This window comes from Armigeres subalbatus, chromosome 2, assembly GCF_024139115.2.
Source record: "Armigeres subalbatus isolate Guangzhou_Male chromosome 2, GZ_Asu_2, whole genome shotgun sequence".
NCBI lineage: Eukaryota > Metazoa > Arthropoda > Insecta > Diptera > Culicidae > Armigeres > Armigeres subalbatus.
The window spans coordinates 169,920,382-169,943,729 of NC_085140.1; the positions used below are offsets into that span (position 1 = coordinate 169,920,382).

General features: G+C 42.9%; 1 protein-coding gene across 5 annotated transcripts; it reads left to right on the forward strand.

The window, feature by feature from the left end:
• The first annotated feature begins 5,188 nt into the window (after positions 1-5,188).
• LOC134211175 (E3 ubiquitin-protein ligase RFWD3) lies at positions 5,189-18,668 on the forward strand. 5 transcript variants are annotated; one of them, XM_062687850.1, is made up of 3 exons: positions 5,189-5,354; positions 5,415-6,226; positions 16,899-18,668. In XM_062687850.1, the coding sequence occupies exons 2-3, from the start codon at positions 5,647-5,649 to the stop codon at positions 18,413-18,415; spliced, it is 2,097 nt and encodes a 698-aa protein (XP_062543834.1). In that variant the 5' UTR covers positions 5,189-5,354; positions 5,415-5,646; the 3' UTR covers positions 18,416-18,668. The 5 variants fall into 5 exon arrangements, with proteins under 5 accessions (XP_062543834.1, XP_062543833.1, XP_062543831.1 ...); XM_062687849.1 differs by having other exon boundaries at positions 5,448-6,226; XM_062687847.1 differs by having other exon boundaries at positions 5,485-6,226.
• The last annotated feature ends 4,680 nt before the right edge of the window (positions 18,669-23,348 follow it).

Below are 23,348 nucleotides of genomic sequence, written 5' to 3' on the forward strand. Positions count from 1 at the left end.
AGGGTCAGAAAATTTGTATTTATAATTATAAGATTATTAATTAAATTCAATTAGTTCCAACAAATAAATAATCATAAGAGAGGAAAAAACAAATTCTATTTTATAAACAATTCATGCGTGGTTAAAATACTGATGATATCAGCAATTTGATGCATTTTGCTGAATATTATCAGCATGATGCTGTCAAATCTTTCATTGGTCAAACCTACTGAATATTCAGTAAACTTTTCGAATTTGCTGAATATTCAGTAAAAAGTTGTCAAAAGTAATGACAGTTCACCTTGCTGAAATTTTCAGTAATTCGTTTTTGCTGAAACGTTTGCTGATCATTCAGCTCGGCAATATTCAGCAAAATTATGCTGATTTTCGGCGAAAAAAATTTGGTGTGTGTGTTACTGTATCGATGGTCTCACTAATAGTAGTTAACCATAAATGGACAGTCTCATATACTGTTTCAACAGTAGCTCAGATTGTAAACGGCCAAATGACCATTTGAGTAATAGGCGGTTAAGTATAATTAACATTTAAATCCGGTCGTTTTTCCGAACAAAATTTTCGATGTACCATACATCAGTTGGTAGATGTACAATTGAAGAACTATATAATTACACATCGACAGCATGGTACGTATTAACAGTAAGTGTTGATGTAGGGTTGGTATGGTAAATCAAGCTTAAAATTGTATGCTAACAATGAAGCGAATAGTGACAATATATCTTATAACGCATATGTAATTTTGACTGCATGGTATGTCGTTTTTCATTATGCGGGTTGCTAGTCAAAATTTTAAAATTCGGAGTGATTCTTTTTACCAAATTTTCAATATTATTTAAATAATTCACCGAAGTTCAGCGAAAACGGTTTCTTATAGCCTATTCAGATTACGAGTTTTATGACATGATAAAGAGTATCTTTATGTCAAAATGTACTCATCTTATTTTGATTTTATATGACTCTTTAGAAAAAAGTCTGAACAGGCTACATATTTCAATTGACCCTTTCCCGTCAAAAAGTGTATCTCGTTTTATTGTCTCAGTCAGGCTACTGACATCCTATTGTTTTGCCCATCGCCACATCGTAGCCAGGATGTCCTGGGCTATAATTTTTTTTCATACTGCGTTTCAATGATGACAGCGGTCTATGTCTATTGATGATGATGACACCGCGCTTGTCACCGGGTCGGTCTCAGTCGAATCTTTGGCTTATTTAAGGTCAACTTTCCCAAAGAACCCATATTTTCGAAAGCCTCTAACTATTTTCAAAATAGAAAACAAAAACCGAAAAAGTGCTGCACGTGTGAACCGTTCTGAAAAATTCACCGGATATCCGTTTAAAATCGGGCAGATGTTAGGCCAATCTTGAAAAACAGCACTTTTTCGATTTCTTGTTTCAAATTTTAAAAATACTTAGAGGCGTTAAAAAATATGGGTTCTTCGGGATAGTTAATAAAGGTTAGATAGGATAGGATAAAATAAAGAATCGATTGAGCAAATAAAAAGAAGGTTTTTCATGTTTGCAGACGATTTATTTGATTTATTCATTCATTTCATTTATTTAGTTAACATCTAAACAGATAACACTGAATCAACAATTTGACGCCACAATGCACGGTTCGAGGCCGCATCTCTCCATCCTCGGATACGCCCCACGCTCGCCAAGTCGTTCTGCACCTGGTCTGCCCATCTCGCTCGCTGCGCTCCACGCCGTCTCGTACCTGCCGGATCGGAAGCGAACACCATCTTTGCAGGGTTGCTGTCCGGCATTCTTGCAACATGTCCTGCCCATCGTACCCTTCCGGCTTTAGCTACCTTCTGGATACTGGGTTCGCCGTAGAGTTGGGCGAGCTCATGGTTCATTCTTCGCCGCCACACACCGTTTTCTTGCACACCGCCAAAGATGGTCCTAAGCACCCGTCTCTCGAATACTCCGAGTGCTTGCAAGTCCTCCTCGAGCATTGTCCATGTTTCATGTCCGTAGAGGACAACCGGTCTTATTAACGTCTTGTACATGACACATTTGGTGCGGTGGCGAATCTTTTTCGACCGCAGTTTCTTCTGGAGCCCGTAGTAGGCCCGACTTCCACAGATGATGCGCCTTCGTATTTCACGACTAACGTTGTTGTCAGCCGTTAGCAAGGATCCGAGGTAGACGAATTCCTCGACCACCTCGAAGGTATCCCCGTCTATCGTAACACTGCTTCCCAGGCGGGCCCTGTCGCGCTCGGTTCCGCCCACAAGCATGTACTTTGTCTTTGACGCATTCACCACCAGTCCAACTTTTGTTGCTTCACGTTTCAGGCGGGTGTACAGTTCTGCCCCCTTTGCAAATGTTCGGCCGACAATGTCCATGTCATCCGCGAAGCAAATAAATTGACTGGATCTGTTGAAAATCGTACCCCGGCTGTTACACCCGGCTCTCCGCATGACACCTCCTAGCGCAATGTTGAACAACAGGCACGAAAGTCCATCACCTTGTCTTAGTCCCCGGCGCGATTCGAACGAACTAGAGTGTTCGCCCGAAATCTTCACACAGTTTTGCACACCATCCACCGTTGCTTTGATCAGTCTGGTAAGCTTCCCAGGGAAGCTGTTCTCGTCCATAATTTTCCATAGCTCTACGCGGTCTATACTGTCGTATGCCGCCTTGAAATCAACGAACAGATGGTGCGTTGGGACCTGGTATTCACGGCATTTTTGAAGGATTTGCCGTACAGTAAAGATCTGGTCCGTTGTCGAGCGGCCGTCAACGAAGCCGGCTTGATAACTTCCCACAAACTCGTACACTAATAGTGACAGACGACGGAAGATGATCTGGGATATCACTTTGTAGGCGGCATTAAGGATGGTGATCGCTCGAAAGTTCTCACACTCCAGTTTGTCGCTTTTCTTGTAGATGGGGCATATAACCCCTTCCTTCCACTCCTCCGGTAGCTGTTCGGTTTCCCAGATTCTGACTATCAGTTTGTGCAGGCAAGTGGCCAGCTTTTCCGGGCCCATCTTGATGAGCTCAGCTCCGATACCATCCTTACCAGCGGCTTTGTTGGTCTTTAGCTGTTGAATGGCATCCTTAACTTCCCTCAAGGTGGGGGCTGGTTGGCTTCCATCGTCCGCTGAACTGACGTAGTCATCTCCTCCGCTGCCTTGACTTTCACTGCCTGTACTCTCAGCGCCATTCAGATGTTCCTCGTAGTGCTGCTTCCACCTTTCGATCACCACACGTTCGTCCGTCAAGATGCTCCCATCCTTATCCCGGCACATTTCGGCTCGCGGCACGAAGCCTTTGCGGGATGCGTTGAGCTTCTGATAGAATTTGCGTGTATCTTGAGAACGGCACAGCTGTTCCATCTCCTCGCACTCCGCTTCTTCCAGGCGGCGTTTCTTCTCCTGAAAAAGGCGGGTCTGCTGTCTCCGCTTCCGTCTATAACGTTCCACGTTCTGCCGGGTACCTTGCTGCAGCGCGACCGCCCGCGCTGCGTCCTTCTCCTCCAGAATCTGTCTGCACTCTTCGTCGAACCAATCGTTCCGTCGACCTCGACCCATATACCCGACGTTGTTCTCCGCTGCGTCGTTAATGGCTGCTTTGACTGTATTCCAGCAGTCCTCAAGAGGGCGACATCAGGTTGCTTCAGTCGCTCTAGGTCGTACCGCGGCGGTCGTCGGTACCGAACATTGTTGATGACGGATAGTTTTGGGCGCAGTTTAACCATCACCAGATAGTGGTCAGAGTCGATGTTAGCGCCACGATATGTCCTGACGTCGATAATGTCGGAGAAGTGCCGTCCATCAATCAGAACGTGGTCGATTTGTGATTCTGTCTGCAGTGGTGATCTCCAGGTGTACCGATACGGGAGGCTGTGTTGGAAGTAGGTGCTGCGAATGGCCATATTCTTGGAGGCGGCGAAATCAATTAGTCGTAGGCCGTTTTCGTTCGTCAGCCGGTGAGCGCTGAACTTTCCAATAGTCGGTCTAAACTCCTCCTCTTGGCCAACCTGAGCGTTCAAATCTCCTATGATGATTTTGACGTCGTGGCTTGGGCAGCTGTCGTACTCACGTTCCAGCTGCGCGTAGAATGCGTCCTTATCATCATCAGTGCTTCCGGAGTGTGGGCTATGGACGTTGATTATGCTGAAGTTGAAGAACCGGCCTTTGATCCTCAACCTGCACATTCTTTCATTGATCGGCCACCACCCGATCACGCGCCTTTGCATATCGCCCATCACTATGAAAGCTGTACCCAGCTCGTGTGTGTTGCCGCAGCTCTGGTAGATGGTATGATTACCTCTAAACGTTCGCACCATTGATCCCTTCCAACAAACCTCCTGCAGCGCTACGATGCCGAATCCACGGTCCTTGAGCACATCGGCGAGTATGCGTGTGCTCCCGATGAAGTTGAGAGATTTGCAGTTCCACGAACCGAGTTTCCAATCGCTAGTCCTTTTTCGTCGCAGTGGTCTTCGCCGATGGTTCCGGTCCGTACTCTCTTGTTGATTGTTCGTTGCTTATGATTTTTAAAGGCTGGCTTGCAGGGCCTGACACCAAACCCCCTAAATTTCCGGAGGACCATTCCTCCTTATTTCCGGTGGACCATGGTGCACAGTTTCACTTAGAGTCCCTCGCTGGCACTCGGACGATGATCAGCCGCCCCTAACATGGAGAACAGACGCTGTTGTGAGCCGATCCTGACATGGAGAACAGACGCTCAATAATATTTGCACCTCCGGAGAGGAGCAAATCCCCCTTCCCTGTCAGCATACGACCATAGTTCCCACCGGGGTTGGTTACCCGATCTTCCCTAAGGTTGCTCGTATCCCGGCCAGCACCGCGGGGAGGTAGGGATAGGAGTTGCTGGGTAAGAGGCTAAGGACCGCGAGATGGGGTCTATTTTATTCCTTCAGGTACGCGAAGTACCAATGGTACGCTTTACCCAGCATTTGCCGTGCCAGATTTATTCATAAATTACCTGAATTGACGAGGTAAACCGTACCTATTTTTTTGCTTTTCAAAGTTTTTTTTTGCTTGAATGCTTGAAAGCAAATAAAATAAAGAATCGATTGAGCGAATGAAAAGAATGTTTTCAAGTTTGATTTATTCATAAATTACCTGAATTAGCGTGGTTAGCCGTACCTATTTTTGCCTTTCAAAGTTTTTTTTATGCTTGCATCATCAACAGCAAAAAATGTTGCTGTCATGAGCCAGCGTCAAACGCGTCAAACTCTTTGTTTACGACTGTTTGCCAGCATAAATTTCTTCGCAGCTCAGGAGCGTGAATATTCGTGTGCAGCTGAGAAGTAACATCTAGTATCTAGTGCGTCTACAAAGTTTTCAAACAAAAACCTTTGCCACTGCAACCCCAAGGTAAGCAGGATTTCCTTTTGTGACAGAATTGTTAAAGTATCGTGCAATAAACTCTGACAGGGACCTGCTTCGCTGCGTTGATTTGTGATGCAGTCAGTGACCCGTTTTTTGTTTTTTTTTCTTTCAACAGCTAGCAGCTGATTCCTCGAACAACAAAACAGGGAAACAGTTTGTGCGTCTCTTGAATGAGTGCGTATTTGGATGGGGGTGCGGATCAACTGTTGGTATCCGCTGGTAACAACAATCCGAATTGCGTCTGTTTCAATTGAACAATTCAGTGGAACGGAACGCAATGGAAATTGCAGCAGAAGCTGATGCGGATACATCTGGAGGTTCATCAAATTTGTTCGAGGAAGACCCAGTAAGGCTTCATCCAACGAGTTCTGCCGAAGAAGTGGAGGATATCGATAATTTGAACGAGGGAGAAATTGAGGTGCTAGAAGAGGAAGTGTTGGAGGATGAGTATGTTCCAGCGGATTTGGTTCCAGTTGAAGAAGTGCAACAGGAAAATGCTGCTTCCCAGGATGATCCTGGGGGAGCAATGTTTATCAATCAACCAACGATTAATATGGAAATTGATTTGGCCCGCATCCATCAGCCTGGTTTCCTGTCACCTGTGGTGATATTGAACAGCAGTTTGATGGTGGAGCCCGTCCCGGAGGCTCAGGCAACTATCGAAATCCTCCAAGAGCAGGATGATGACCAGGGAGCAGAAGATGACGTGGATAGAGCAGCGTCGGCTGCAGCGACTGCTGCCATGATGGAAGGCCCGATAGTACTGATTGAAGATACCTTGCGGATGGGTGCTCATGCACAGGAACCTCAAGCTGGTCCGTCTAGTAATAGGTACCTGCCAGAAACGCCAATAAGTCGTGAGTACCGTATTAAGCTTATTATTTTTATTCGTATTGTTGCATATTTTTTAGCATTAGATGGCATTGACCATCTTTCTCAAAAGAGGGGCTCATCTTGTAATTATTGATGTAAAAGCAATTAGTTTTCAAATTGTTGAAGTTTATACTTTATTATTAGAAGAAACCTGGAAATGATCTATTAGGTTGTAATATAACAGCAGAATGTCTTCTGTTGGTGGCGTTTGGTGCTGCCTGAATAGGATACTAGTGCGGAGTCCGATTGTTTAACCCTCCTCCTTCCAATGAGGATTCCGACGATCGACCAAACGACCCACTCCGATTTCCCTAGATCTGATTAATTCGTTAGCGATTTTATTCACAATCTTCACTTGATCCGATATCGTCTAATAGTGATTCCCATTATCGATTAACTCACTTTACATTTGAGTTTTACTGGATGAATAGTCGCTTCAAATTACCGACCAAGCCACAGCAGATATCAATTTTTCATGATCTGATTAATGCCAACAGCTATTCCGAACATCGATCAACCCACTTTAGTTCTGGGTTTCATTGACCTAACTAGCCCCAGTAGTGTCTCCAAACCATCGAAAGACTCACTATAGCGTTGGATCTCAATAGTTCCGATGGCAAATAGTTCGGTCATCAACTAGGGTAGAACGGGGCAACATCGCCACCCGGGGTAAGAAAAGCACCCCTTTAAGTTTACCGCTATTATGCCTTTTTCTCTCTAAATTACCCCGCAAGCCCGCAGTCCACTGTTTGTCATATTGACAAATATTTGCCAAGTTTATCCGGACATCTATCAGATTGATTAGAAATCGACTTGGATTTCAGGCTAACTTATTTGCCATCACAAATATTTGTCATCTTGACAAACAGTGTACTGATGGCTTAATAAACTATAGTCCAACAAAAGACTTGACACTGAAAAAATATTATAAAAATAAAATGAATCTGAAATACAGATGAATTAGCAAAAGTTGGTGAAAACTTGGGTTTTCTTATATGAAATCAGCATTAGAAAATATAGTTTTAAAAAACAAACATTTTTAAATGAAAATCTTGACCAACCACACATTTTATATGACTTCAAAGAATATTTTAGGGTTATTTAAAATATTCACAGTGAAATGTTTGACCATGCTTAATAAAATTTGAATAATTTATCTCTAATGGGGCTAGATGAGCTCCCCATTTTGAAACGATCAAATTATACACAAAATATTAAAACTCTAATGGGCAACCTACAATTATGATTGAAGACGCGCTAAATCTGTTGAGTAACGTAAATTATCAAAATAACTAAAAATTTAAACTGATTTGGATTTTGACGGTATCAATGAAAAATAAAAACTCATCGATCCCGAAAGCAGTTTTATTGTTTTAATATGGCCAATGCGCATTGAAATTGATAGCTAAAAGAATTTTGATAGCGATTCTGCCCATCGACCACTTCTTCCCGGAGCGGGATTTTAATAACTCAACTTATTCAGTAGTGGTTCCAAACGACCGTCAGACCCACTTTGGAACCTTTTTGCCTTTCTCATACATCAAGGTGTAAGGAAAAGGCTAAATGTTCACTCTAACAACGAATTTGTGATAGAAAGCCCTGAGGGCCGACTGTCATATACCAATCAACTTGGCTCGAAGAATTGTGGTAATGTATGTCTGTGCGGACAAAACTCATTTACTTTTTTAGGCACTTTTTCTTGACCGATTTACTCGCAATAGGTTGCATTCAACGGGGAACTCTGTTTGTTTCCTTTCCTTTCCTGTATAATATTCTGTATTAATTTCTTAAAGATCTGAATGAGTATCATAGTTCTTCATCGTAAGTTGTGCCGTCCAACTGCAATTCACTGTTTTTTGATGTTTCTGCATACATTTTTGCATGTAAACTTCCAACGAGTTTAGCACCGCCCAAACGTTGACCTTACTTTTACTTACTTATGGATCCTGTACACCTCCGGTGGTGCAAAGGGCCGACTTGAAAGATCTCCATCCTGAGCGTTGCCCGGCTATCGCTTTAACCTGCTGCCAGGTTAGATTTCGGTCGACTTCTTTTATTTCTTTATTGAGGCTTCGCCGTCATGAGCCTCTGGGTCTGCCTCTGCTGCGATGTCTTGCTGGGTTCCAGTCTAATGCTTGTTTACAGATTTCGTTTCCGCCCCTACGTAGAGTGTGGCCGACCCAGCCCCACTTCCGATTCCGAATTTCTGTTGCTATCGGCCTCTGGTGACAACGACGATGGAGCTCGTTGTTTGAGATCCAGTTGTGAGGCCACCAGGCCCGAATTATATACCGCAGGCATCTGTTAATGAACACCTGCAGCCGTTGAGTGTTCTCCACTGATACACACCATGTTTCGCTAGCGTATAACAGCACAGATATCACGTTAGAGTTGAAAATTCGTATTTTGGTGCGTTCACTTATCTGCCTGTTTTTCCAGATATTTCTTAAACTCGCAAAGGCAGCCCTTGCTTTCTTTATCCGTGCGCCTATGTCGATTTTGGTACCGCCGTCTGACGCCATTTGGCTACCAAGATATTGGAAGCTTTCAAACGTTGACCGATTTGGCTGAAATTTTGTCCAGAGCATCAGGGCATCAAATAGAACCGAATAAGAAGGCGGCCCATCAAAAAAATTGAAAAAAGTTTTTCCCATACTAATTTGAGCCACCCTAGTGTCCATACTGCCCCATGGAGGTGTCCAATCTGCCCCGCTACCTTCCCGAGAGTAGTGAAAAATTAACTATTACAAAATCGTCCTTTGATTGAAATTGCCTTATTTTCAATACGATTCAAAACAGAACTGGTAGTTGACGAGTAATAGCATCATGTAATTGGGGGCCCTCCTTAGCCGTGCGGTGAAGAAGAAGAAGAATAAGCATCATGTAATTGCTAGAAATCCAAATTATATTCAATTTAAATCACCTTATTAAAACTTTAGGGTGTCCACTGTCCATATTGCTCCTTGTTCCCCTAAATCAAGCAAAAATAAAGATTTTGAACTTTTTTCCGCGTGCCATGTTTTGTGTTTTAAACCGCGATTTTTGTATGCCAATAATATTTCGATCTTTATCCAGATAAATAGATTCGAAGATTCAAACCTTTTTCAAAATCAGTTTCAATCATTCTCAAACCGAATGGTGGTGAATCCAGCCATGTTACATATTCGGAAATAACTTATTTTGTAAACAAAGACTGCTTTATGGATTCTATAGAATGCAAGCTTCTTGCTCAAAAACTAATTCTTTTATCTGATAGAATTGAACTAATTTTATCGGATACACACAATATATAAAAAAAACTTAGATTAATCCACCTAACGGTGATGGTGCCTTTCTCGTTTTTTCGAGTGACTTTTTGTATGAAAAAAATTGTCCATACCTTCTGAGCCCATAATCCGATCCGCCCAATTTCAGTAGGAAACAATGGGACAGTATTCTGCGTCGAACGCAATTTGTTGAGAGCAAATCGGTTGAGAATAAGTGCCAAAAAATGAATGAGAAATTTTCATGTAAAAAATATATTTTGACCATAACTCCTAAGCCCATAGTCCGATCCGCCCAATTTTCAATAGGAAACAATGGGACAGAATTCTGCGTCGAATGCAACTTGTTGCGAGCAAAGGATTAAGGATAAGTACCTTAAAAATGAGTGAGATTTATTTGTCCACAGACATACACACAAACATACATCACCTAAATTCGTTGAGCTGAGTCGATCGGTATATAACACTATGGGTCTCCGGGCCTCCTATAGAAAGTTCATTTTCGGAACGATCATATAGCCTTTACCGTATACTTAGTATACGAGAAAGGCAAAACTTGTTTAACAGGTATGTTTGCTTAAGAAATTATGTACGCTCAAATCGTAAATTGGTTCCGAATTACCTTCTGTAAAAAGAAAGCTTTGACTTATAATCAAACAACGCACGTGAAAAATCTGAAAGTTATCCTCGTGTTAAAACCGCTAGACATAGTGTTACGCCCGCAGGTGGTGAAATAGCCGAACCCTCTTCTTCTTCTTCTGCTTGTTCTAGTGAGAGGTGCTTTTCTTTTGCGCACCCCCACCTAACTGGACCGGCAACGCAGGCCATATGTCCAACCTATTCTTATTTATACTCCGTAGAGTTTACAACCCTGGTGCCCTCCTTAGCCGTGCGGTAACACGCACGGCTACAAAGCAAGATCATGCTGAGAGTGACTGGGTTCGATTCCCGGTGCCGGTCTAGGCAATTTTCGGATTGGAAATTGTCTCGACTTCCCTGGGCATAATGATGCTAGCCTCCTTCCGTGCTAGCCTCATGATCTTCTTCTTCTTATTGGCATTACATCCCCACACTGGGACAGAGCCGCCTCGCAGCTTCGTGTTCATTAAGCACTGCCACAGTTATTAACTGCGAGGTTTCTAAGCCAGGTTACCATTTTTGCATTTGTATATCATGAGGCTAGCACGATGATACTTTTATGCCCAGGGAAGTCGAGACAATTTCCAATCCGAAAATTGCCTAGACCGGCACCGGGAATCGAACCCAGCCACCCTCAGCATGGTCATGCTTTGTAGCCGCGTGTCTTACCGCACGGCTAAGGAGGGCCCCAATAGCCTCATGATATATGAATGCAAAAATGGTAACCTGGCTTAGAAACCTCGCAGTTAATAACTGTGGAAATGCTTAATGGACACTAAGCTGCGAGGCGACTCTGTCGCAGAAGAGTTTACAAGCAGAGTTGTTCTTCTTTATCGATTATACTCTGTAGAGTTTATAATAGGCCTTTTTATGTGACACTGCCGAGACTGCACTTGTTTACAATCGCTGAACAAGCCTGCAAGTCCGAAGCTGTCACTTTCATAGAAGAACTGTCAATTGACGATGAAATCAGCTGTTTTTAAAAGTCTCGTGAAAAGGCCCATCAGATGGGTTTTTCTTTATCGACCTTTTTGTATTTTTAAATGTGTCATAGACTTCATTATTGTTGTTATTTTTATATTTACGTCCGTAGACTTTTAACTTTCTTTTATAGTCTAATAGACTTACCCTATATTGAGGGTGGTGTGGTGGGGGTGGGGATCGAACCCATGGCCAGTACTAGAATTTCTCATTTTCAATGAGAGATGTCACGCGATGTTTACATATCTGCACCAATGAGCATATATAGAAGGTGAGGAAGAAGACCAAATGCAAGTGTATTAGTGGATGATAGAAAATGTAAACAGCAAATGGTGAAGTACATATTTGCACGGCTTCTTATGGGAGCTCGTTAGAATGTAGTAGTGAAAGATTTTTCGCCATACACGAAAGGCACGCACACAAAATATGAATTTCCATACCTTAGTATTTATTTTCATTGTATCTGCCCTGCCCCTTTCAGTATCTATAGAAACGCGAAGGATGAATGGCAACCTACAAAAACCTCAAAAAATATTTGTCCCGTGACAGGGCATGAAAGTGTGGAATATCTGCTTTGTTTTTGTGTTTATTACCACTTTCAACACGGTGAATTGAAGGTGATTAAGGTCACTCCTGACGGAATCCAAGTTTCAAAGTGCTCGCGTTTTCGAGGGCACCCCACTCGATACGGAAGCAACGCACAACTGTTTTTGTTGATTTAGCTTTGCTGCGTCGCAGCATGCGTAAAAAAATAAAAATGACAGTCAAGGGTTTCCTTGGGAAAAAACAATGATTTTTCAATAATTCCGAAATGCAATGTCCGATCAGGCCAATTTTCAATAGCAAACAATGGGACCGCATTCCCCGTCGAATGCGACTTGTTGCGAGTAAATCGGGTAATGCTAAGTTCCAAAAAATGTGTCTACAAAATTTGTACACATACACACATACACACACACACACACATACATACATACACACAAACAGACATCACCTCAATTCGTCGAGCTGAGTCGATTGGTATATAACACTATGGGTCTCCGAGCCTTCTATCAAAAGTTTGGTTTTGGAGTGAAATTATAGCCTTTACGTATACTTAGTATACGAGAAAGGCAAAACCCAGATCAAGCCACCTAGCGTTGGTGGTGCCTTTCTCGCGCATTAAAAAAATAAGAAAAACACAAGAGAGGTCAAAATAGCACTTTAGTGGGATAGATTTTACTTTTTCCATCAATTCATATCCATTTGCGGTCATTTGAATGCATTGCTGCAATATTTGAAAAAAAATGTTTTCCGTTTTTGAATTTTTTTCCCTTGGCAAAAAAACAATGTTTTTCTAATAACTTTGGAACGCAATGACCGATCGGGCCAATTTTCAATAGGAAACAACTAGACTGCAATCCGCGTCTATTGCAATTGTCGCGAGCAAATTGGATAATGCTAAGTACCAAAAAGTGTGTCTCACATTTTACACACACACATACAGACATCATCTCAATTCGTCGAGCTGAGACGATTGGTATATAACACTATGTGTCTCCGAGCTTTCTATAAAAAGTTCAGTTTTGGAGTGATCCTATAGCCTTTACGTATACTTTGTATACGAGAAAGGCAAAAAACCATTTCAGTTTTTGAGCTGCTACAAAGACCAGCTGCTACAAGAAGTTAATGGAACTTATTTAGTTCATCCGAACAAACTCAAAAATCTTATATCGAGTTTAGGGTACCCTTACCACTGTGAGCGACTTCAACATGAACTTCATCACGACACCCTGCAAAGCTTGTGGAGAATTCTCAATGCAGAACGAGGAGATGATCGGGTGTGACAACTGTGAGCATTGGTTCCACTTCCGTTGCGTGGAGTTTACGGCAGCGGCAAAGAAGGACAAGAAATGGTTCTATCCGGAAGGTGTCTGCCAAGCGGTTTCCCAAGCATACCAGAAGCAGAAGAAAAGGCCCCAGAAGATTCGGATCGGGCAAGAGTGAAATCCAACGAGCCCCTTTTTCGGGTTCTGCCTTCGTCCGTGGAAGAAAGAATCAGAGCCATGGTAGCGGAAAAGAAGCGCCTGGAACAGGAAATGGACGCAGAGCGTCTGTTACGCAAGAAGGAGTTGGAGATAGAGAATGCTTTAAAGAAACGGAGAATGGTCATGGAACGCGAGAAAAGGAGCTACAACAGGAACGAGAGCTTCGCGAGAAGGAGATTGAAGAACCTGCACTTCCAAAGAGAGCTGCCGGAGAAGAAGGAACATCTAATCCGCATTCAAAGGATGGAACAAGCCCGTCAGGAACAGATGTCTTCTGTGGAACGGAAGTTGAAGGAAGCGGAGAAAGACAATGACCGAAAGAAGAACGAAGTGGATACGCGAGAAGGTTTTTCTGGAGGATTCGGCCTAAAGGTGACGTCATTGCGTCAGCCGGCTATCGGCAAGCTAACGGAAGCAAACCTGAAGCTGTATGCCCAGAAAGCCGAAGCCGTCGAAGAAAATCATTCAGGTAGTAGTGAAGTGATGCGGAAATCGAAAGAGAAAGCAACGTGACAATACCAAACGGGCTGGGGCATAAGGATAAGGATCGCGATAAGGCTCGAGCAAGGCTCAATTGGCCGCTAGGAGTGATTTAACCAAGAAGCTTCCCAATTTCTCTGGGAAACCCGAAGAGTTGCCGCTCTTCTTCGGAGCATATCGGGTGTCCCACAAAGCTTGCGGATATTCAGACGTGGAGAATTTGGTGAGACTCCAAGGCTGCTTGAAGGGCCGGGGCTTGAATCGGTTCGTGGCCAACTTATCTTCCCAAAATCCGTTCCACGCATAATCGCAAAGCTTCGTCAGTTTTACGGACGTCCGGAGCAGGTATGGTAAATATTCCATTTTGGACCCCTAGAGGAAGTTCTTACCGATATCTGCTTATATGTATTAAATGGCTAGTTTGATATAGGTGGAAAGTACACCATTTCATAGATGGAAGTTTCATTTGATCTGGATTTCGGCAGTGAGTCCGCCGAATAATGGGAAGATGTAGCTGCAAATGGTTCACACAGTCGAGAAGCTGATTCTGCCTCATCAAGCCTTGAATGCTGAAGATTTGATGATGGAGTATGAACACACACGTCAGAGCGTCTGTTACGCAAGAATGAGATGGAGATAGAGAATGCTTTAAAGAAACGGAGAATGGTCATGGAACGCGAGAAAAGGAGCTACAACAGGATCGAGAGCTTCGCGAGAAGGAGAATGAGGAACCTGCACTTCCAAAGAGAGCTGCCGGAGAAGAAGGAACATCTAATCCGCATTCAAAGGATGGAACAAGCCCGTCAGGAACAGATGTCTTCTGTGGAACGGGAGTTGAAGGAAGCGGAGAAAGACAATGACCGAAAGAAGAACGAAGTGGATACGCGAGAAGGTTTTTCTGGAGGATTCGGCCTAAAGGTGACGTCATTGCGTCAGCCGGCTATCGGCAAGCTAACGGAAGCAAACCTGAAGCTATATGCCCAGAAAGCCTAAGCCGTCGAAGAAAATCATTCAGATAGTAGTGAAGTGATGCGGAAATCGAAAGAGAAAGCAACGTGACAATACCAAACGGGCTGGGGCATAAGGATAAGGATCGCGATAAGGCTCGAGCAAGGCTCAATTGGCCGCTAGGAGTGATTTAACCAAGAAGCTTCCCAATTTCTCTGGGAAACCCGAAGAGTTGCCGCTCTTCTTCGGAGCATATCGGGTGTCCCACAAAGCTTGCGGATATTCAGACGTGGAGAATTTGGTGAGACTCCAAGGCTGCTTGAAGGGCCGGGGCTTGAATCGGTTCGTGGCCAACTTATCTTCCCAAAATCCGTTCCACGCATAATCGCAAAGCTTCGTCAGTTTTACGGACGTCCGGAGCAGGTAGGGTAAATATTCCATTTTGGACCCCTAGAGGAAGTTCTTACCGATATCTGCTTATATGTATTAAATGGCTCGTTTGATATAGGCGGAAAGTACACCATTTCATAGATGGAAGTTTCATTTGATCTGGATTTCGGCAGTGAGTCCGCCGAATAATGGGAAGATGTAGCTGCAAATGGTTCACACAGTCGAGAAGCTGATTCTGCCTCATCAAGCCTTGAATGCTGAAGATTTGATGATGGAGTATGAACACACACGGGGCTTGGAAATCACATCGTACGACGGCCGTCCATGAATCCTAATAGGAGCAATTAACATCCACTCCTCCAAACTCCAATTAACATCCAACTCCATCCAAACCGACTCGGCGCTGTAGGGAGCTATTTGGGATATCACCAGACAGTGTCAAATGAGGAAATCCACGAGCTACTAAAGAACCACTATGCACTAGAGGAATTGGTAGTAAGCGTGCAGGAGGAGCCGCTTGGGCTCGGTCAATACTTGAGCGGACTGCAATACGAATTAGTGGTCGATTTGAGACGGGACTTCACTTCTCGGATAGTTATTCCATGGCCCTAGAACGAGCGAAACATTTGGAGAGAAGCCTGGAAGGAAGCCGGAATTATCCCAGTAGATTCGGAATCAGATCGTGGACTATTTGGATAAAGGCTATGCACATCTGGCGACGGAGGAGAAGTTCAATGTTGCTGAAAGGACCTGATTTACTTGTGCCCTTAGTGTCGGTGATTATCGGTTTCCGGGAACGAAGGAATGCTTTCAGCGGGACATCCGAGAGATGTATCACGTATGCGCTTTACCCAAATTTCAAATATAAATCGCCCACTTTGAGCGATTGATTGTTTATCCTAGCGTTGGATGAGCAATTGAAAAATCATTAAAGGTGTCGCGACCGGCCTGCTGTCGACCCTGGTTTAATTCGATAGCAATAGCGGGTGTATAGCGTTAGCGTTTTAGTCCAAATTAAAATAACAATCGTTTACTTTGAGCGATTGATTGTTTATTGCGATTGATATCACTTTTCAACACAACTCCCTTCCCGTGGTTATTGTGGAGATGTAGAGAAATTCTCGGTCTCTAGTAGCAACAATAACACTAACATTCTCTTCATTCCTCAACTGATTGTAAGGACTTGGCAGACGCCGTTATTGATCTACATTTGAAACACAGGAAAGCAGATGTCTCTCTCAACGCATGCTTCATCGATCAGTTTTTCAACGGTGAATTGAATTTTCTATAGGTGGTCGGTCGGCCACGGATGGCGCTTCCATCGATATTGCTTGTGTTTGACGTTTGCACACTATCACCATCTGGTTGCCGCTTGACCACATACAGTAAATTTGGCATTGGGCGATAACGTTTCGGTTACGATGATTTAGATTGCTTTTCGTGAGACGTCTGTTTCTCTGTGTTTGAGAGCTGCTGAAACGTGCACTTCGAGAATAGATGGTAAACCCCAAGTAAATAACTTGGATCGAAATTCAATTTGCACCAGCTCTCTGATCAATCACCGAGTAGCAACCATTGATATGTACAGTCAGTCTAAGCTAAGCTAGGCTAAAGCTAAAGTAACTAACTAGGCTAAAGCTTAACTATAGGGCCATAGATGCATTCTGAAAAGAGCATGAGCCAAGAGCGTGCCTTGGTGTTTTTAGTTTTGATTATGATGACACTTCTAAACTATATTGCCTACTTCTATTGTTCACAAGTCCAGAGAGCTGGAATCGACCGTCTGAATGACGTCACTCTTCATCCGATTGCACTGAAATTACTTTCTAAACATACATTATTATACGTCCGCAATGAAAAACCACTAAAACCACTTTGACTGAACTTCTTTAAATCTTCCAATACTCATGTTTGCTCAATATTTTCAGGTAAACGACGACGAACGGTGACCCCGCAGAAACCAGCTCCACCGCCACCCACAGTGGATCCGCAGTACGACGACGATGACGATGGAACAATCTGCTCGATTTGCCTGGACAGCTGGACCCTGACCGGTGAGCATCGATTGGTATCACTCAAGTGCGGACACTTGTTTGGGTACATGTGCATCAAACGCTGGCTGCAGGACAATCCGGTACAGAGCCGATCGTGTGCCACGTGCAAAACGAAGGCCCATCTCAGGGACATACGACATCTGTATGCCAAAGCGGTGAAAGCGGTGGACAATTCCGAGGAAATGAGACTGCGCCATCAAGTAGAGGAGGAGAAGATGAAAGTAAGTAAGCTGGCAGTTGAGCTGCAAGTGGCCAGTATGGAGTTGGAGTTGCAACGAACGCTGGCAAACGAGTTACGTTTAAAATTAAAAGACTACGAACAACGAGGTGAGCTCAGAACGAACGCTTCCTTGATGGGGGAAGTTGCTAGTGTTGCTAAGGGGCTGCGTAACTACAAAATTGCCTTGGACAAAACTATCGATCTATGCCGTGAACCGGGGTGTAGGGTAATGGCCTATGGAAGCAAACGTCACCACTTGTTGATCTCACAAAAGTCCACCCAGAATCTTTTTCCCGGCTATTCAATTAAGTTCGTAGATATACCAACATTCCAGCATTCGTCGGTGCTTCATATATCGGGTAAAATGATCCGAGACATCAGCATAGACGTCGAGGATGATCTGTTTACTGCCGCTACGAGCGAACGCTGTGTAAAGCTATTTTCGTTTAACAATCGCTCGGTTGTGACTTTCACACCATCGGATGCAAACGTGTGGTCCTGTGCCTTTGACCGGGAGAGAAGTAAGTTCCTGTACCTTGGTACTCAATCTGGAGCAGTGTACGTGTACGATATTCGAAACAGCAATCAGTTCGTGGAAGAGTTCCGCACGGAGGGCGATTGCTCGCCAATTATAAACATTTGTCCGGTTTCGTCGAGTAGTTCAATTCCTTTCGGTGGCTTCCTCGTTTGTAAACTCACATCCTGCTGGTTCTTCGAATACACAGCAGCCCAGAGGGTCGAGTCTACACGACTCAACGTAGATGGCCCGTTTACTGCCATGAATTATTGCGAAAACACTGGCTATATCATGATAACCACCCGACCTAGCAGTCGTCACTCGAGGGCTCGCTACATTCTTGCAAGCTTGGTAAAATTGGACTCGATATGTGCGCTGCATATCGTTCACACCATTTTCGGTTCCTCCGTTGAGCCTAACATGGTTCGCAGTGCCCAAATCAGTTTGGACAAAAATAATACTCTGGTGGCGGCCTACCTACAGGACGATCGCCAACTGGCTACCTGGAGCGCCAGCAAAGGGAGCGATCGAGTGCAGAGTCTTCCGGTTTCCGATGTACTGTGGGATCTCTGTCCGATTTACGATTCGAACCAGGTCTTCTTGGCAGCACTTTCGGACAGCAAGTGCCGCGTGTACCGGGCCTATTCTGAGTAGTTTTTATCCACTTGGAGAAACAGAGTAAGTACAAGAGCGCGATTGTGTTATTGAGTTTTCTAATGCAGTGCATGAAACGGTGAACTGTCGTACGGTTTTCCATTTTGTTCGCTTGTGATGATCCGCGTATTATACATAGTCTTCACAAAAAGCAAAGTACCAAATCAATAATGACCACTGTTTCTAGGTTAATTGAGTGAGTTTTTTTTATAACTGCATTCGTACAAATAAAAAGCCATTCATACGAATACGATTGCTTCGAGAGGGTTAGAGAATTTTAATGGATGACAGCAATAAAAATGTATACACATGAAAAATCAAAATGAACCATCTGGTGGTTTTGTTGTTAAGAAAAGTCATAAAAAGAATTATAAATATTACTATCAAAGGGTCATTTACCTTTAGGCTCTATCTTATTTGGAGAATTAAACTTAAAAGTGACAGTTCGAAAATTAGCAACTAACCCAATCATAAGAATGGTTGGTGCTATCCAGCAATTCCAATAAGACATCGATGCAAAATGATTCGATATATTCTGTCAAAAGTAATCTTGCTCTGCGAGCAGGATTATTTGATAATTATTGAAATGTCACTTTTAATTTTAATTTCAGTTTAATTATCCAAATGAGACAGACCCTAAATATATTCATAATTATTACCTTTTCTTTGAACAAACAACCGTTTTAGTATTTTTAATGTAAAAAATCAGTTATTTTTCCAAACTTTAAGCTATTTGTATATTATAGCTTGATAAGCAACGATAATAATATATTATTGGTACACTTTTTAACTTGAGTCTATTTTCGAAATCGACTTGCTTTAGTGTTTTTAGTGAAATGGTATTATATTGTCTGTAGTTTCAATTGAATTTTAAATATATAGAAGCAGGTTCTATTGTATTGCCGGATCTTTTATGTATGTAGTTTGTTGCCTTTGTTTATTTAGCTTTAATATGTGATCGGCTTCCCTCAAAATGCTCACGACCTCTCTCCGTCTGATGGATTTTTTGACAGCTTATTTTGCAGATTCTTTGACAATAATTGCCAATAATTGATAAGAATTATTATTGTTCTGTGTTCAGCGACAATTAACAGTAAACCAAAATAATTGTACTGCCGAACAGAGTTGTTGGTAAGTATCGTACGGGACCGAAATCCGTCCTAAGCACATTAAATCATTCGACCAACTGAAATGCCAAGTGACTAGTAACTATCTGGATACTCGATTTTACTAATAAATAGAGGTAGGGGAACCCGGGCAAGAAGGTCGCCTTAAGTATTTTTAACTATTACATCGTATAAATACTACTTATTCAAACATTTATCCTACGAAAAATGTATTTAAAAATGTTATGAAACAAATTCGATATTGATATTAAATCATATGATAAAAGTGGACAAAACATGAACATTTATTTTGGTTGTCTTTTTCATTGAAAAGAAAAACCCAGGGTAAAAGGTGTCGTGTAGGATGCTAAAGAAGAGGCTATAGAGGTGCTTCTCCATACAACATGTATGTATATCGTCTCCAATTTAGCTTCGTATATTGCACCATGTACGACTTTATGTTGACTGGGAAGCGCCGTGTGCCGCTCAAAGCGCACAAGCCCAACAACATGAGTGCCAACCGGCACATTAGGATTAATACCAGTGAAAGTAATGCAAGATAAACGAGTTGTAAAATAAACGTAAATTAACAAAATCTATCTGACTGAACATTCTTATTAAACCTCAAATAGAGATAAAATAAGGGTTGCTGATTGACATTAGCCTTCCGATTACTATCAATGTGGTTGAACAGCCGTAAATATTAGTACATTCAAAGTTAATTGCCTTTATGCCGGGTATTAAACCACCACCTCTCACCACTAATGTGGTCCTTAGTTGTAGACGATCTTCTAGGGAGCTTAGATGAAAAAGGTTTCGAGGTTGTAGGCTTCGAGGTTGCTGATAATATTGTCATCATAGTAAGGTGGAAATTCGACAATATCATTTCTGAAAGAATGCAATGGGCTCTAAATTTTACCCAATCGTGGTGTATTCAGGAAGACCTTAGCATTAATCCGTCAAAAATTGTATTTGTACCATTCACTAGGAAAAGGAAACTTGATCTAAAAGCTCTAAACCTTGGAGGACTAGAAATTGAGCTTAGTAAACAGGTCAAATACCTGGAAGTCATTCCGGATTCTAAACCGAAATGGAATGTTCATATTGAGTGTGCGATCGCAAAGGCAACTAATGCCTTCTGGATATGCTCTAAAACATTTGGAAGAAAATGGGGCTTAAGACCAAAAATGATAAAGTGGATCTATACTTGCATTATTCGTTCAAAACTGACATATGCTGCTCTTGTATGGTGGCCAAAAACAAAAAAAGGCTACTGCACAGAAGAAGCTGACAAAACTGCAAAGGTTAGTGTCCATTGCTATAACGGGAGCGATGCGTAGCACTCCTTCAAAATCGTTAGATGCAATTTTAAATCTGCTACCATTATATGAATTCGTGCAGTTAGAAGCGGAAAAGAATATGCAAAAACTTAAACGATTGAAGTTATTCAAGTCAGGCGATTTAGTGGGCCACTTGAGTACCGTCGTCGGGGGTGACAATGGGTCAAATGGGGGTGAGAATGTGTCACTGTTTAAACTACTTAGAATGCTTGTAGAATGGATTGAATGTATCTGAGGGAAAGAAGACTAAAATATAAGAGACCTTTTTGAACGGTTTTGCTCTACGACCTCCAGGCTGCCGGTGAGAGCGATGACCCATTCTCACCCCCAGACCCATTGTCACCCCCGATGGCGGTACCTCACAAAATTTTCAATATGGGCCAGTGATGAATATGAGTGGAGACTGGATGAAACCTGTGGAGAACTATGACATTCCTTACCATACGTGAGCCATCACGTATGGACTGGGAAGTTGGAGGTTCCACTGTTCGGGACGGTTCCATAAAATTCTACACAGATGGCTCAAAAATAGGAACAAAAACGGGAGCAGGAATCTTCGGCCCTGGGATATCGATCTCAGTGGCAATGGGAAACTATCCTGCACATGCTAATATCTGTGTAGAGAGAAAATATAGATATGCAAATATTTGTATCTTCACAGATAGTCAAGCAGCACTCAAAGCATTGAGTAGCTTCAAATGTACATCAAAACTTGTCTGGGAGTGCATTCTTTCATTGCGAAAAGTGTGCCAAGAGAACTCCATAAATCTGTACTGGGTTCCAGGACACTGTGGCATTGAAGGTAATGGAAAGGCAGACGAGCTTGCGAAACGAGGGTCAAATACACAGTTTATTGGCCCAGAACCTTTCTGCGGTATTATCATACTGTACTATAAAAATGGAATTGAAATCCTGGGAAGCACAAAGGTTGATGACCAACTGGTTGGTTGCCGAAAAGTGTGATCAATCAAAGAGATTTGTAATTCCCAATGTTAAAGTAACCAAAAAGCTCTTGGAGCTCAGCAAGAAAGCTCTTTGCACCTTCACTGGCCTAATAACCGGACACTACCCGCGCAGATATCACTTGAAAAATATTGGTCAGATTCAGAATGATATCTGTCGTTTCTGTAACATGGAACGTGAAACCTCGGAACATCTGCTTTGCAGTTGTGATGCATTGTACGAGGGTAGATCAAAATTTCTAAATAGTGGCTTTATGCAACCAGGAGATATTTGGACTGCAAATCCTGGAAAGGTAGTGGGCTTTATTAACTCAATTATACCGGACTGGGAAAAGACGTGTCTTAGGTTATTTACTTGACAAATGGTGATCAACCTACAAGATGCGAATACATAGTTAAGAGTAATCAGGGGTATATCACAAAAGTTCAACTCAATGGACGCAGTGGTTCTACGCCCCAACAAAAAAAAAACTGCTCGGAGTGGAAAATAATTACTATGTCTGAAACTCGATTATGCATATGCACAACATGTGATAGATTTAGTTCGGAAAAGGTATTGGAGGGTAACTGCCCCTTCGGTGGGCTTTGATCTCACGACCTCAGTACGCTAGACAGGCGCTTTCCCCACTAAGCTACGAAGGACCTCCGTCGTCCTCCGCAGCTTAGCGGGTACTGATGAAACCAAATTCCCAGCACCGTGTAACCAATCTTCATTGGCTTGTTGTGATTCGGTGTTCAACAGATGTTTAATTTTGTTCTCAACCGCCAGCTCATGAAGTCGCAGGGTGTAAATCCAAAGAGTCGTTGTTCCATGTTGATTAGGTATGTCCTGCACGAGCTCGTCCTCTAGCTGCGGTTTGAAGCGGTTCAAGCCATAAGCGGCTATTTTTCGATCTGGATGCATCAAATATTGCATCAGCGCTCGACGAGGAACACATTGTTACAGATCTTCCGGGGGACCTCCGCTGGCCACTTAGATTCATGAGTATGCCTCACAATAATTAATATTGCTCAGAATACAAAATTATTAAATTTACTCCTATAAACCGCGATCTTTTAGGATAAGTTTCATGAATTGATTACTTTTATAGATGCTCGGCGGATCTTCCGAAGGATCTCCGGTGGCCATTCAGATCAAACAAAATGAGTTTCATGAATTGATTATATTCACGGATTTTGCGGAAGGACACTGTATTGTCGATTAACCATTGAATGTGATAAGTAATGAAAATAGACATGAGCATGAGCATGATGACCGTGCATTTTGTAGTTGCTACTCCGTGGTAAGGTTACCACCCTTGAAGTCGATGTTGCGTTATAACGTCGAGTGCGTTAGCATAGGCGTGCGCGTTCTCAATAGTCCTCCTCTGATGTATTGCTTAATTGCGGGCCGGGGGATACGGACTGGCGAAAGGGTTTTGATTTTAGTGGGTCGGGTGATTCCATCCCCACACTACCTGAGTTAACCTCCTCAGGTGTCTGTTTGTAGATTTCCGTTTATCCTTGCTCAAGATAAAAAAAACCG

Excerpts from the sequence above, each read along its gene's own strand:
- LOC134211175 (XM_062687850.1), top strand. The coding sequence starts at position 5,647 with ATGGAAATTGCAGCAGAAGCTGATGCGGATACATCTGGAGGTTCATCA. Across the intron at positions 6,227-16,898 it reads GCCAGAAACGCCAATAAGTC|GTAAACGACGACGAACGGTG; the intron begins GTGAGTACCGTA and ends CAATATTTTCAG.